Here is a 14394-nt window from a genome sequence, read left to right on the forward strand (position 1 = left end):
GTTTGTTTGTTTGTTTGTTTGTTTGTTTGTTTGTTTGTTTGTTTGTTTGTTTGTTTGTTTGTTTGTTTGTTTGTTTGTTTGTTTGTTTGTTTGTTTGTTTGTTTGTTTGTTTGTTTGTTTGTTTGTTTGTTTGTTTGTTTGTTTGTTTGTTTGTTTGTTTGTTTGTTTGTTTGTTTGTTTGTTTGTTTGTTTGTTTGTTTGTTTGTTTGTTTGTTTGTTTGTTTGTTTGTTTGTTTGTTTGTTTGTTTGTTTGTTTGTTTGTTTGTTTATTTATTTATTTATTTATTTATTTATTTATTTATTTATTTATTATTTAATGTATTTATTTGACAGGGACAAAGCTCATTAATCAACATGTCAGTTTTCACATCAATGTAAATGGGCCAGAGTTAGCCGAAGCTAAATTTCATCTGTAGTCCCTGGGCAGGCTCTTAAACAATGAATGATACAAAGAAAGACAGAGTGTAGGGCGCCTGCACACAACACCATGCGTTGATGCCATGTGTGCATATGTGCAGGCACCCAACACTACGTCCATACAAAAACACAATACTCTCAGACCCATCTGAGCCACGGACCACCATCTGATGACCCCTGGTGGTCCCCGGACCACCTGGAACCCCCTCAAGGACCCTTGGTGGTCCCCGGACCACTGGTTGAAAGCCACTTATATAGAAACATGAGGTTTAACCCTGTGAGAACCACTGACATAGAAACATGAGGTTTAACCCTGTGAGAACCACTGACATAGAAACATGAGGTTTAACCCTGTGAGAACCACTGACATAGAAACATGAGGTTTAACCCTGTGAGAACCACTGATATAGAAACATGAGGTTTAACCCTGTGAGAACCACTGACATAGAAACATGAGGTTTAACCCTGTGAGAACCACTGACATAGAAACATGAGGGTTTTCAGAAAACTGTCAGGATTTAGAAGACATTTTGTCCCAGGTCAAAATGGTTTAAGAGTCAAGACCTGGGGTCAATTAGAGCAGACACAGCTTATTTAGTTATTATTTAGTATAGCCCATTTTGGGCAGGAACCCCTTTTGGTGCATTATGTTATGCTTTAGCTATTGATCTACAAGCTCGAGCTTGTAGATCTGCTATTTTTGAAAAATCAAAGAACGACTGACATAGAAACATAGCTTTTTCAGAAAACTGTCAGGATGTAGAAGACATTTTTAGAATCTGATCTCAGGTCAAAATGGGTTCAAGAGCATCTCTAGACGTAGTTATTATGTAGTTATTATTATTATGTAGTTATTTAGACGCAGCCTTTTAGGGACAGTTGTGTTTGTTACAGACAGGCTCTGCAGTGCAGGTCCAAACACACTTTAACTTCACAGGAGGAAACAACTGTACATTATGGAATTCCTCATGTGCAGACCAGCTGTCCCTGTTCTCTCTCTCTGTGTGTGTGTGTGTGTGTGTGTGTGTGTGTGTGTGTGTGTGTGTGTGTGTGTGTGTGTGTGTGTGTGTGTGTGTGTGTGTGTGTGTGTGTGTGTGTGTGTGTGTGTGCGCGGCTGTGGTTTGGCCCTCAGAAGTGCTTATGTGGCACCTTGACTCTCAGTCTCTCTCCTTCATCACTTCCTTCTGTTTTCTCCTCCTAATCCCTCCATCATTTACCTCTTTTCTGCTGATCCCTCCATCATTGTTCTGTGTTCCGTGTGTACAACGCACGCATCAACAATCTATAACCTCAACCTCACTGATCAATCATTATAATTATAGCTGTGGTTTTCAAATCTTTTTCATATGAAGTTCCATTTTTATTTAGCATCTGAGCCACGGACCACCATCTGATGACATTTAGCCTCTCAGACCCATTTGAGCCACGGACCACCATCTGATGACATTTAGCCTCTCAGACCCATCTGAGCCACGGACCACCATTTGATGACATTTAGCCTCTCAGACCCATTTGAGCCACGGACCACCATCTGATGACATTTAGCCTCTCAGACCCATCTGAGCCACGGACCACCATTTGATGACATTTAGCCTCTCAGACCCATTTGAGCCACGGACCACCATCTGATGACATTTAGCCTCTCAGACCCATCTGAGCCACGGACCACCATTTGATGACATTTAGCCTCTCAGACCCATCTGAGCCACGGACCACCATCTGATGACATTTAGCCTCTCAGACCCATCTGAGCCACGGACCACCATCTGATGACATTTAGCCTCTCAGACCCATCTGAGCCACGGACCACCATCTGATGACCCCTGGTGGTCCCCGGACCACCTGGAACCCCCTCAAGGACCCTTGGTGGTCCCCGGACCACTGGTTGAAAGCCACTTATATAGAGCGCATAAGTCCTGACGTCACTCGCTCATCCCCTGGCAGTTCATTTATCTGCTCATCTTAATAATAATAATAATAATAATAAACTTTATTTATATAGCACCTTTCATACATAAATGCAGTGGTAGTTTAGGTGTCTATAGAGGCTGCCTGTCTGTCCCTCAGTGGCAGAGGTGGGACAATGTCCCTATGTTGCAAGTCCAAGTCGAGTCTCAAGTCTTTGCTCTCAAGTCCCGAGTCAAGTCCAAGTCAACACAGGCAAGTCCCAAGTCAAGTCCAAGTCAACACAGGCAAGTCCCGAGTCAAGTCCAAGTCCTGAACTTTTTGTTTCGAGTCCCAACCAAGTCCTTACCTTTTGTTTCGAGTCCCAAACAAGTCCCACCAAGACATAATACTAATTAATGATATGTTTGTTTGTTTGTTTGTTTGTTTGTTTATTTATTTATTTATTTATTTATTTATTTATTTATTTATTTATTTATTTATTTATTTATTTATTTATTTGTTTGTTTGTTTGTTTGTTTGTTTGTTTGTTTGTTTGTTTGTTTGTTTGTTTGTTTGTTTGTTTGTTTGTTTGTTTGTTTGTTTGTTTGTTTGTTTGTTTGTTTGTTTGTTTGTTTGTTTGTTTGTTTGTTTGTTTGTTTGTTTGTTTGTTTGTTTGTTTGTTTGTTTGTTTATTTATTTATTTATTTATTTATTTATTTATTTATTTATTTATTTATTTATTTATTTATTTATTATTTAATGTATTTATTTGACAGGGACAAAGCTCATTAATCAACATGTCAGTTTTCACATCAATGTAAATGGGCCAGAGTTAGCCGAAGCTAAATTTCATCTGTAGTCCCTGGGCAGGCTCTTAAACAATGAATGATACAAAGAAAGACAGAGTGTAGGGCGCCTGCACACAACACCATGCGTTGATGCCATGTGTGCATATGTGCAGGCACCCAACACTACGTCCATACAAAAACACAATACTCTCAGACCCATCTGAGCCACGGACCACCATCTGATGACCCCTGGTGGTCCCCGGACCACCTGGAACCCCCTCAAGGACCCTTGGTGGTCCCCGGACCACTGGTTGAAAGCCACTTATATAGAGCGCATAAGTCCTGACGTCACTCGCTCATCCCCTGGCAGTTCATTTATCTGCTCATCTTAATAATAATAATAATAATAATAAACTTTATTTATATAGCACCTTTCATACATAAATGCAGTGGTAGTTTAGGTGTCTATAGAGGCTGCCTGTCTGTCCCTCAGTGGCAGAGGTGGGACAATGTCCCTATGTTGCAAGTCCAAGTCGAGTCTCAAGTCTTTGCTCTCAAGTCCCGAGTCAAGTCCAAGTCAACACAGGCAAGTCCCAAGTCAAGTCCAAGTCAACACAGGCAAGTCCCGAGTCAAGTCCAAGTCCTGAACTTTTTGTTTCGAGTCCCAACCAAGTCCTTACCTTTTGTTTCGAGTCCCAAACAAGTCCCACCAAGACATAATACTAATTAATGATATGTTTGTTTGTTTGTTTGTTTGTTTGTTTATTTATTTATTTATTTATTTATTTATTTATTTATTTATTTATTTATTTATTTATTTATTTGTTTGTTTGTTTGTTTGTTTGTTTGTTTGTTTGTTTGTTTGTTTGTTTGTTTGTTTGTTTGTTTGTTTGTTTGTTTGTTTGTTTGTTTGTTTGTTTGTTTGTTTGTTTGTTTGTTTGTTTGTTTGTTTGTTTGTTTGTTTGTTTGTTTGTTTGTTTGTTTGTTTGTTTGTTTGTTTGTTTGTTTGTTTGTTTGTTTGTTTGTTTGTTTGTTTGTTTGTTTGTTTGTTTGTTTATTTATTTATTTATTTATTTATTTATTTATTTATTTATTTATTATTTAATGTATTTATTTGACAGGGACAAAGCTCATTAATCAACATGTCAGTTTTCACATCAATGTAAATGGGCCAGAGTTAGCCGAAGCTAAATTTCATCTGTAGTCCCTGGGCAGGCTCTTAAACAATGAATGATACAAAGAAAGACAGAGTGTAGGGCGCCTGCACACAACACCATGCGTTGATGCCATGTGTGCATATGTGCAGGCACCCAACACTACGTCCATACAAAAACACAATACAATACAGATAAAAGAAAGACAAAGTGTGGGGCACCTGCACTGTAAATATTTACATAAATCATGAGCATTTTCCACAATTTGCATTTATTACTAAACAAGGGTTCTGGAGTCCAACATAATGCAGATACTGTACTTTTCAATTTCCTCCGTGAGGACAGGGTTTAAAGCACCACTCTGTACAATGGGGTGGTTGTAGTTTGTCTCTCTGCTCTTCTATTGAGCCATTTAGATCATGTCAAAGGTCATGTCTCACCGAGACACGGGATCTGACACAAATGCAATGTTTCCCCTGAGCAAGCAGGCTATTGTTATTACAATGGTAAAATGTCATTACTTGCACTGAAACCGTGTTAAAATCCAGGGTAGAAGAGGAATGTTACATTATATACCAATACCAAACCATTTTACATGTCATACAAAAGATAATCAGATAAACAACAAATAATAAGAAACTTAAACTGTGCACAAAAATAAGGAAGACTCTAATACAATCAAACATTAAACTGATGCTCTAATTCACTGTTCCAAAACAAAACAGATAATCAGATGGCTGTAACTCACTCACATTGCCTCTATAACTTTCTCTTCCCAAATGTGTAAGATATTTTCAGCCAAAAAGGACAAAAAATGTAAGGAAATGAATAGAACATAGGGTTTAGCAATTCAGGAATAATCTGTGTGTGGTGTGGTGAGAGTGTGTGTGTACTATATATATTGAGTATATATACTGTATTGATTATATATGCAGTAAATATATATATATATATATATACAGTAAAAGCAGAAAGCTGCCTCACCATATTTCTTGCTAGCCACCTGGGGGGTCCCAGGTAGGATGTTTAAATTATGTCAGACTTCGGTGCTCTACTGTACAGTACAGTACAGTACAGTACAGTACGGTAGAGTACAGTACAGTACAGTACTTAAGTAAAAGTTTGAGGTGTTTTTGAGGGCGCTCCTTTTCTCCACGTCTCCTCCTATAGGCTCCTCCCATCTTCATATAGGCTCCTCCCACACCCCCCTCCATCTTCCTTGTCTTTAATTAGGGCAGGGCCCTTCTGATTGGCTGTGGAAGCTTTCACCCAATCAGATGTCTCTGTGGAAGCTTTCACCCAATCAGATGTATCTGTAGTTGAAGTGATACATTGTGTGTGTGTGTGTGTGTGTGTGTGTGTGTGTGTGTGTGTGTGTGTGTGTGTGTGTGTGTGTGTGTGTGTGTGTGTGTGTGTGTGTGTGTGTGTGTGTCGGGGGTGTGTTTGTGTGTGCATGTGTGTGTGTGTGTGTGTGTCGGGTGTGTGTGTGTCGGTGGGGTGTGTGTGTGTGTGTGTGTGTGTGTCGGTGGGGTGTGTGTGTGTGTGTGTGTGTATGTGTGTCGGGGGTGTGTGTGTGCATGCGTGTGTGTGTGTGTGTGTCGGGGGGGTGTGTGTGTGTGTCTGTGGGGTGTGTGCGGGGTGGGGGGGTCTGTTTAAAACATGCTGAGACCCTCTCGCGGGGCAGTCTTGTCAGAAGGGCTGTGGGGAATAGGAGGGGGTGTCACCATTCTCTCTGTCACACACACACACACACACATGCACACACACAAACACACACACACACACACACTCTCAGGTGTGTATATAAAGGTGTAAACGGTGAAGGAGCTCCAGAGCAGACCCTGAGACGACGGAGGAACGATTAAAACACTCTGAGGACCTCTGGGAGGATACACACACTGAGGGTAAGCACACACACACACACACACACACACACACACACACACACACACACACACACACACACACACACACACACACAGGGAAGGTAAGATAGAAATCATACACATGTAGGCCTGTCACAATGTTTATATAGTCGCCTATAAATCGCTAGTGATGCACAATACAGTATATATAATCAATACAGTATATATATAATCAATACAGTATATATATAATCAATACAGTATATATAATCACAGCGGTAGCATATCGAAATCGGCCAAATTAGCCCCTATGTGGTCCTCGGTTTTAATATCGGAATCGGTCAGAATCGGTGTCGGCAGATTTGACCCCGCAAATAATCAGTCATAATTTCATCGTGCAGCCCTATAATTATCATAACTCTGCTGTCATCATATCATTATAATTTTCATAACTCTGCTGTCATATCATTATCATAACTCCAAAATCTTCACTTTTCAGGAAATGGTAAAACAAATTTTTACATTTTTCAGAAATTGAAGAAAACCTTATATTATATATATAAGGTATATTTTTTAAAAACAAAGCAATACTGCCTCATCAAAGTTGGTATTGTGACTTTGTATATTATCAGATACTTGCATGTGTCATTATATTATCACCACTTTACTGGAATACAGCTCAAGTGGAGTTAGGTGGTTTTATATACCTGCATGTGTCATTATATTATAACCACTTTACCCGAATACAGCTCAAGTGGAGTTAGGTGGTTTTATATACCTGCATGTGTTATATTATAACCACTTTACCCAAATACAGCTCAAGTGGAGTTAGGTGGTTTTATATACCTGCATGTGTCATTACATTATCACCACTTTACCCAAATACAGCTCAAGTGGAGTTAGGTGGTTTTATATACCTGCATGTGTCATTATATTATAACCACTTTACCCAAATACAGCTCAAGTGGAGTTAGGTGGTTATATATTATACCTGCATGTCATTATATTATCACAACTTTACCCAAATACAGCTCAAGTGGAGTTAGGTGGTTTTATATACCTGCATGTGTCATATTATCACCACTTTACCGGAATACAGCTCAAGTGGAGTTAGGTGGTTTTATATACCTGCATGTGTCATTATATTATCACCACTTTACCGGAATACAGCTCAAGTGGAGTTAGGTGGTTTTATATACCTGCATGTGTCATTATATTATAACCACTTTACCCAAATACAGCTCAAGTGGAGTTAGGTGGTTATATATTATACCTGCATGTCATTATATTATCACCACTTTACCCAAATACAGCTCAAGTGGAGTTAGGTGGTTTTTATATACCTGCATGTGTCATTATATTACCACCACTTTACCCAAATACAGCTCAAGTGGAGTTAGGTGGTTTTATATACCTGCATGTGTCATTATATTATAACCACTTTACCCAAATACAACTCAAGTGGAGTTAGGTGGTTTTATATACCTGCATGTGTCATTATATTATAACCACTTTACCCAAATACAGCTCAAGTGGAGTTAGGTGGTTTTATATACCTGCATGTGTCATTACATTATAACCACTTTACCCAAATACAGCTCAAGTGGAGTTAGGTGGTTTTATATACCTGCATGTGTCATTATATTATAACCACTTTACCCAAATACAGCTCAAGTGGAGTTAGGTGGTTTTATATACCTGCATGTGTCATTACATTACAACCACTTTACCGGAATACAGCTCAAGTGGAGTTAGGTGGTTTTTATATACCTGCATGTGTCATTATATTATCACCACTTTACCGGAATACAGCTCAAGTGGAGTTAGGTGGTTTTATATGCCTGTATATCGTTGCTGTCGGGAGGAAAACACATAACTCCATTTTTGAGGTTTTTTCCCTGAAAAGGTTTGGAGGAAAGAGGTTTAAGCAATTGATTAATGTACTCGTCCTCATTTCGATTAGGGCTTCAGTCTCCTCATTCGACCACGTCTATCCACGGTAACTAACGGGACATCTTTGCGCTGCGTAAAATATGCCTTCTCCGTCTCCAACTGTGTTCAGCTTCTCACCCGCCACATTGTTTGCTTCATTTCCTTTATTTACTGCGGATTGCATTCACACCTGCACCGAATCGTAATCAAGTGCGATTGGAAGCAAAGCGAAACCCCCGTTTTTGCTCGGAGTAAAATGTGGTTGTTTGATACACATTAGGATTCGAATGAGCCTTCACACCTGCCAAACGAAGTGCACTTTCTGACAATGCGCAGCAGGATTCGTTTTAATCGCAGCAATAAAGCTCTCTGGTGTGAACGTGACCTAAATGTCCTCTCCTCCTCCTGCAGTAATTCATTCCTAAGACTTGGAGTCAGATATTGTGCTCCAGTTGCATATCGATCCATTTGAATGTTCTGACAGAAAACGTGTTTTAAGTAAAAAATATCTCAACCTTTACACGAGGAAAACTTCCTTCATTTGGGAACAGTTGATGTTTGGGTAGCAGTAACGTATCAATTGACAGGTGGTAACAACTCTGTTGTTTTCACGTGTTCAAAATGTGTTTTATTTAGTTTCAGGTCGTAGAGAGAGGAGAGGAGGACGAGGAGATAGTCTTAGAGAGGAAGAGGAGGAAGAGGAGGAGACATGATGGCTGGAAGGAGAACAGTGTCTTCCTCCTGCAGAGTCTTCATCACTTCACTGGTGACCCTCGTGCTGCTGTCTGGTGAGTTCACACGCACACACACACACACACACACACACACACACACACACACACACACACACGCACACGCACGTAGCTCTAGATGTGTCTGAACACACATATATTTTTCTTTCATCATTTGCTGCTCCTGTAAAAGATTAGTACCTGTCAGCATCCCTCCTCCCCCCCCCCCCCTCCTGTTAAAGAGCTGCTGTTTCCAGATGTTTCATCGTGCCCCCCCCCCCCCCATGCTGATGTTTCCAGGTGTTTCCAGATGTGTCTGTTCTACCGTTCTGCTTTTACAAGCCTGTTAAAAACAATACAGCGGATACACTACACCCCCCCCTCCCCCTCCCCCCCCCCTCCCTCCCCCTCCCCCTCCTCTGATGTTTGGTCAAACCATGTGACTCCCATTGGGATTGCACTGTGGCAGCCATTAATCACAGACAGAGCACAGAACATCTGTTTGATACGTGTGTATGAGGCCTCAGACAGGCGACAGCTCTCCTTAAATTCAGAATAGACGCTTGTAGGGTTGTCGAGGGTAGTAGTGCAGGTGCTATGGCAAGTGCTATGGGCCAATACTATGTGACCACATTTGACTGAGGGACTGTCATTGGATTTTCGTTTTTTCATGTAATGTGAAAGCAGGGAATCATAGCTTCAAATTGTCATAATTGGTTGTTCAGTTTGACCCACCAGTTTTGGAGATATGGCTTAGAGTAATGTCTTGTTTAAGCATTTATTTCATATTTACATGTCTTCTGTGGACTCTAACATTACACCTAGCTACATGTTTAAGCATTTATTTCATATTTACATGTCTTCTGTGGACTCTAACATTACACCTAGCTACATGTTTAAGCATTTATTTCATATTTACATGTCTTCTGTGGACTCTAACATTATACCTAGCTACATGTTTAAGCATTTATTTCACATGTACATGTCGATTTCAGCTCTGACACTTATTTCAGACATGCTCTAGTATGTGAAGAGTCTGCCTGTGATATTAACTCATTTTGAAAAATCAAAATCTCCTCTGGTGAAAAGCTGGAATTTGCGCGATGGCAGGCTCTCAGTCAAATGTGGTCACATAATAATACTGCCACTCTTGTCTTGTTTTTTTTCCCCCAGAGTTGCGTTGCAAAGACATGATGTGAAATGATGTGTGCTTGTTTTAAAATGTGTTTTTTTGTTTCTTTGTTAAACGCTTCGTGGCTTCTTTGGTGAACCTAAATCAACAGGCCGACATTTCTTTCATGTTTCTAAATGACTATAATTCCCATTCCGTCACTCAGAGGTTTGTGGAGGAGTGTCAATCACACTGAGTGACAGGATGTCTCTCTACTATTTATCAAGCCCTCTGGTTAAAGTATGTGTTTAATGAATAACCAAGAGAAACTGCAGACGCAGAAAACCCAAAGCATGGAGAAGAGGATTCTTCTATAAAACGTTATTGACATATTGGTTGTTCAGTTTGACCCACCAGTTTTGGAGATATGGCTTATAGAGTAATGTCTGGCAGAGAAACAGCGAGTTGAGAAAACAGGCTTGAAAGGTTCACTTCTGTTGACTCTAACATTACACCTATAGCTACATAAGCATGTATTTCATATTTACATGTCTTCTGTGGACTAACACTTATTTCAGACATGCTCTAGTATGTGAAGAGTCTGCCTGTGCTATTAACTAATTTTGAGTTCATAGAAGTTTTTCTCCTCTGGTGAAAAGCTGTAATTTGCGCGATGGCAGGCTCTCAGTCAAATCTGGTCACATTTGGTCAGGTCTAATCTTCTGAGTGATGTCATAGTGTAGATGCACTGAGGTTGGCTGGGGTTTGTGATGTCATAGTGTAGCTGCACTGAGGTTGGCTGGGGGTTGTGATGTCATAGTGTAGCTGCACTGTGGTTGGCTGGGGTTTGTGATGTCATAGTGTAGCTGCACTGTGGTTGGCTGGGGTTTGTGATGACAATTCAATTCAACAGGCTTTATTGGCATGACGTTTTACAAGTGTTGCCAAAGCACAATCACAGATATGACAAACAACAACATAATAAAAATAATAAAAATAAAATAAAATAAAGCAGGTGGTGCAGAAAATAAAACATGTTATACTGTATGCCACTACTGGTTGTCCCTTTTCATATTTTGCAGCCAAAACTGCACATTCTTTCTGTTCCCCCAGAAGGAGTGGTAATATTTCCCTTTCTGTTATACTTCGGAATTCTGGGAAATTTGTTTAAATTTTTGGGAAGAACTCCTCTCTAATATTTGTGTAGTTTTTACATTGTGTTAAGAAGTGTAACTCTGTCTCTATAGCTCCGTCATCACAGTGTGTAGTTTTTACATTGTGTTAAGAAGTGTAACTCTGTCTCTATAGCTCCGTCATCACAGTGTGTAGTTTTTACATTGTGTTAAGAAGTGTAACTCTGTCTCTATAGCTCCGTCATCACAGTGTGTCGTTTTTACATCGTGTTAAGAAGTGTAACTCTGTCTCTATAGCTCCGTCATCACAGTGTGTAGTTTTTACATTGTGTTAAGAAGTGTAACTCTGTCTCTATAGCTCCGTCATCACAGTGTGTAGTTTTTACATTGTGTTAAGAAGTGTAACTGTCTCTATAGCTCCGTCATCACAGTGTGTAGTTTTTACATTGTGTTAAGAAGTGTAACTCTGTCTCTATAGCTCCGTCATCACAGTGTGTAGTTTTTACATTGTGTTAAAGGAGAATTCCATGCTAGAATGCTTTCTTATCTTTCTTTACCTTTCTTTGTAGTTGTTACATCCCCACCAAAGAGGTCCAGGTGTTTTTTTGTGCAAAAACTCCTTATTGGCTATTTTCCCTACCATAAGCCCTCAATGAATTGCATTGCATTGAATGGGGCTATGGGGTGTTATGCTAGTTCGCTTATTTCCATCGAAAGAAGTAGTAAAGTGTGCCGCTTGGGATATTATTTACATTATGAAGAGAGGATATATACAAAGAAATTATAATTTTGAGCGATGGAAATAAGCGAATTAGCACAACACCCCATAGCCCCATTCAATTCCCATTCAATTCAATGCAATTCATTTAGGGCAAATAGCCAATAAGGAGCTTTTGCACAAAATAACACCTGGACCTCTTTGGTGGGGACGTAACAACTACAAAGAAAGGTAAGAAAGCCTTTTAGTATGGAATTCTCCTTTAAGAGGTGTAACTCTGTCTCTATAGCTCCGTCATCACAGTGACAGCACAGCCTCTCCTCTCTGGGCAGCCTGTCTGTCTGTCTGTCTGTCTTCTCTGGGCAGCCTGTCTGTCTGTCTGTCTGTCTCTCCTCTCTGGGCAGCCTGTCTGTCTGTCTGTCTGTCCTCTCTGGGCAGCCAGGTCTGTCTGTGTCTGCCCTTCTCTATTGCCAGACTATGATCACTCAGTCTGTACATTGTCAAAGTCTTTCTCGGGTTTTTATCAGTTACTGTGGTTAAGTAGTCTGCCACAGTATACTGTCTGTTTAGAGCCAAATATGTTTCTAGTTTGTGTTGTAATTGTGTGAGTTCGTTCCAATCATAGACTGTAAAAAATATGGACATAGCATTCCCCGGTTCTAACATGAACGTAAAATGAAGCCTGTCAGTCCTTGAATTGTAAATCGCCATCTTTCTAGATCCGTTTGGGCCCAGCTGGCCCATTGGCTGGCCCAGACAACGAGGCGGGACTTCCCCCCTTGGTTTTTATTTTGACTCGAGTGGGAGGGGAATCCCGATCATAGACTGTAACGGTAGCCACGCCCCTCAGAACATACGCAACTTTATGGTCATTATTTTAATAAATGGGGCCATCATTTTCCAAAAAGAATATTATGACATTAGAAATGAGACTTTAAACTAGTGATTGGAAGCAGAAAGTATTCATGACCATGTTTATTAAGGTAATACAGTCTAGGTGAAGTTGGGCCCAAATACATGGACTTCTATGGGGCTATGGGTTTTTTTGGGCCCAATGACAGCGCCACAACAGGCCATTATATGAACTTTCAGGAAATCTCGATTTCCTTAGTGGCTTCACAAAATATCTGTCTGACTGCCCCCCCCCCCCCCCCCCTGGTTCCAATATGTGATGTATTTATCTTCTTCTTTAGTTATCATTTGGTTGGGTCTAATCTTCTGAGTGATCGTGTAGCTGCACTGAGGCTGTCTGGGGTTTGTGATGTCAGAAGGTGAGAGGTCAGAACCAGCTGACTGAGGGGGCTCCTTTGGCAGGCAAGGACTTTATAATGGTAACAGACAGGGTTTATAAGGGCTTTATAATGGTAACAGGCAGGGTCACTCTTTTTAATATGGCTCCAGAATTTAATAGATCTTTTCTGTATATTTAGAAGTAAAAGATATTGGCCTCTCTCTCTCTCTCTCTCTCTCTCTCTCTCTCTCTCTCTCTCTCTCTCTCTGTGTCTCTGTCTCTCTCTCTCTCTCTGTCTCTCTATGTCTCTCTGTGTCTCTCTCTCTCTCTCTCTCTCTCTCTCTCATATACATTTAACACCCCCTCCTGTCAATCATTAACAGATTCTCCCAGTGGAGATCAAAGATCACACACGCACGCACGCACGCACACACACACACACACACACACACACACACACACACACACACACACACACACACACACACACACACACACACACACACACACACACACACACACACACACACACACACACACACACACACACACACACACACACACACACAAAGATAAATAGGCGTTTTATATGACTGGGGTAATTGGCTCCAAGGCCTCCAGGGGGACTGAACTGTGCTTTGTAGATTTTATAGGTGAGCCCACACTGTGTGTGTGTGTGTGTGTGTGTGTGTGTGTGTGTGTGTGTGTGTGTGTGTGTGTGTGTGTGTGTGTGTGTGTGTGTGTGTGTGTGTGTGTGTGTGTGTGTGTGTGTGTGTGTGTGTGTGTGTGTGTGTGTGTGTGTGTGTGTGTGTGGATTTGTTAACGTAAGCATTATTTTTGTCTCCTAGAGGATATTACCATTATTTTATCGGGTATGGGCACTGCTGATGCCCCCAGCGCCCACAGCGGGAATCGAACCCAGGACCTTCCAGCTGTGAGGCGACAGCTGCCTCTGTTGTGTGTGGTCTTTCAGATCTGATCAGTTGTCTGTTGTCTGTGTGGTCTTTCAGATCTACTGTCTGCCGGACCGATCGACCAGAACGTCAAGGAAGATGGTAACTATTCTATTTCTACTGTTTCACGCACGCATGCACGCACGCACGCACGCACGCGCAAAAATAATGCTTGGAATGGATTCAGAATCATGAAAACCCCCTAGTTTGCGTGCGTGCGTGTGTGCGTGCGTGCGTGCGTCTACGATGGCCAGCCAGCCAATCATCGCCACAAAACATCGGATGCCAAGTTCTTCCGCGCATTATTTATTTCCCAGTCACACCACGGATTGAAAGTAACCAGTGACTGTGTGTGTGCGCAACAACACATAATAATAATAATTAATAACCCATCCGTTTCTACACAATACTGGGTTTACAAACACAAACACAGCTGCAACTGTACACATACACTACAGGTCTAGTACTAATACT

At 40.9% G+C, this 14394-nt stretch overlaps 1 protein-coding gene across 1 annotated transcript in view; it reads left to right on the forward strand.

Annotated features, from left to right (window-relative positions):
* Positions 1–5954: 5954 nt before the first annotated feature.
* The window catches only part of and1 (actinodin1), a gene marked incomplete at its 3' end in the record, with an annotated part of 24760 nt that continues 16320 nt past the window's right edge, over positions 5955–14394 (forward strand). The window contains exons 1-3 of the mRNA XM_083777644.1: positions 5955–6150; positions 8680–8831; positions 13978–14022. Of these exons, the coding sequence (XP_083633770.1) occupies positions 8753–8831; positions 13978–14022 (124 nt within the window). The 5' untranslated portion in view covers positions 5955–6150; positions 8680–8752. The remainder of the gene's footprint in view (positions 6151–8679; positions 8832–13977; positions 14023–14394) is intronic.

Source organism: Protomyctophum parallelum (assembly GCF_964188405.1).
Source record: "Protomyctophum parallelum genome assembly, chromosome: 12".
NCBI classification, from domain to species: Eukaryota; Metazoa; Chordata; class Actinopteri; order Myctophiformes; family Myctophidae; genus Protomyctophum; species Protomyctophum parallelum.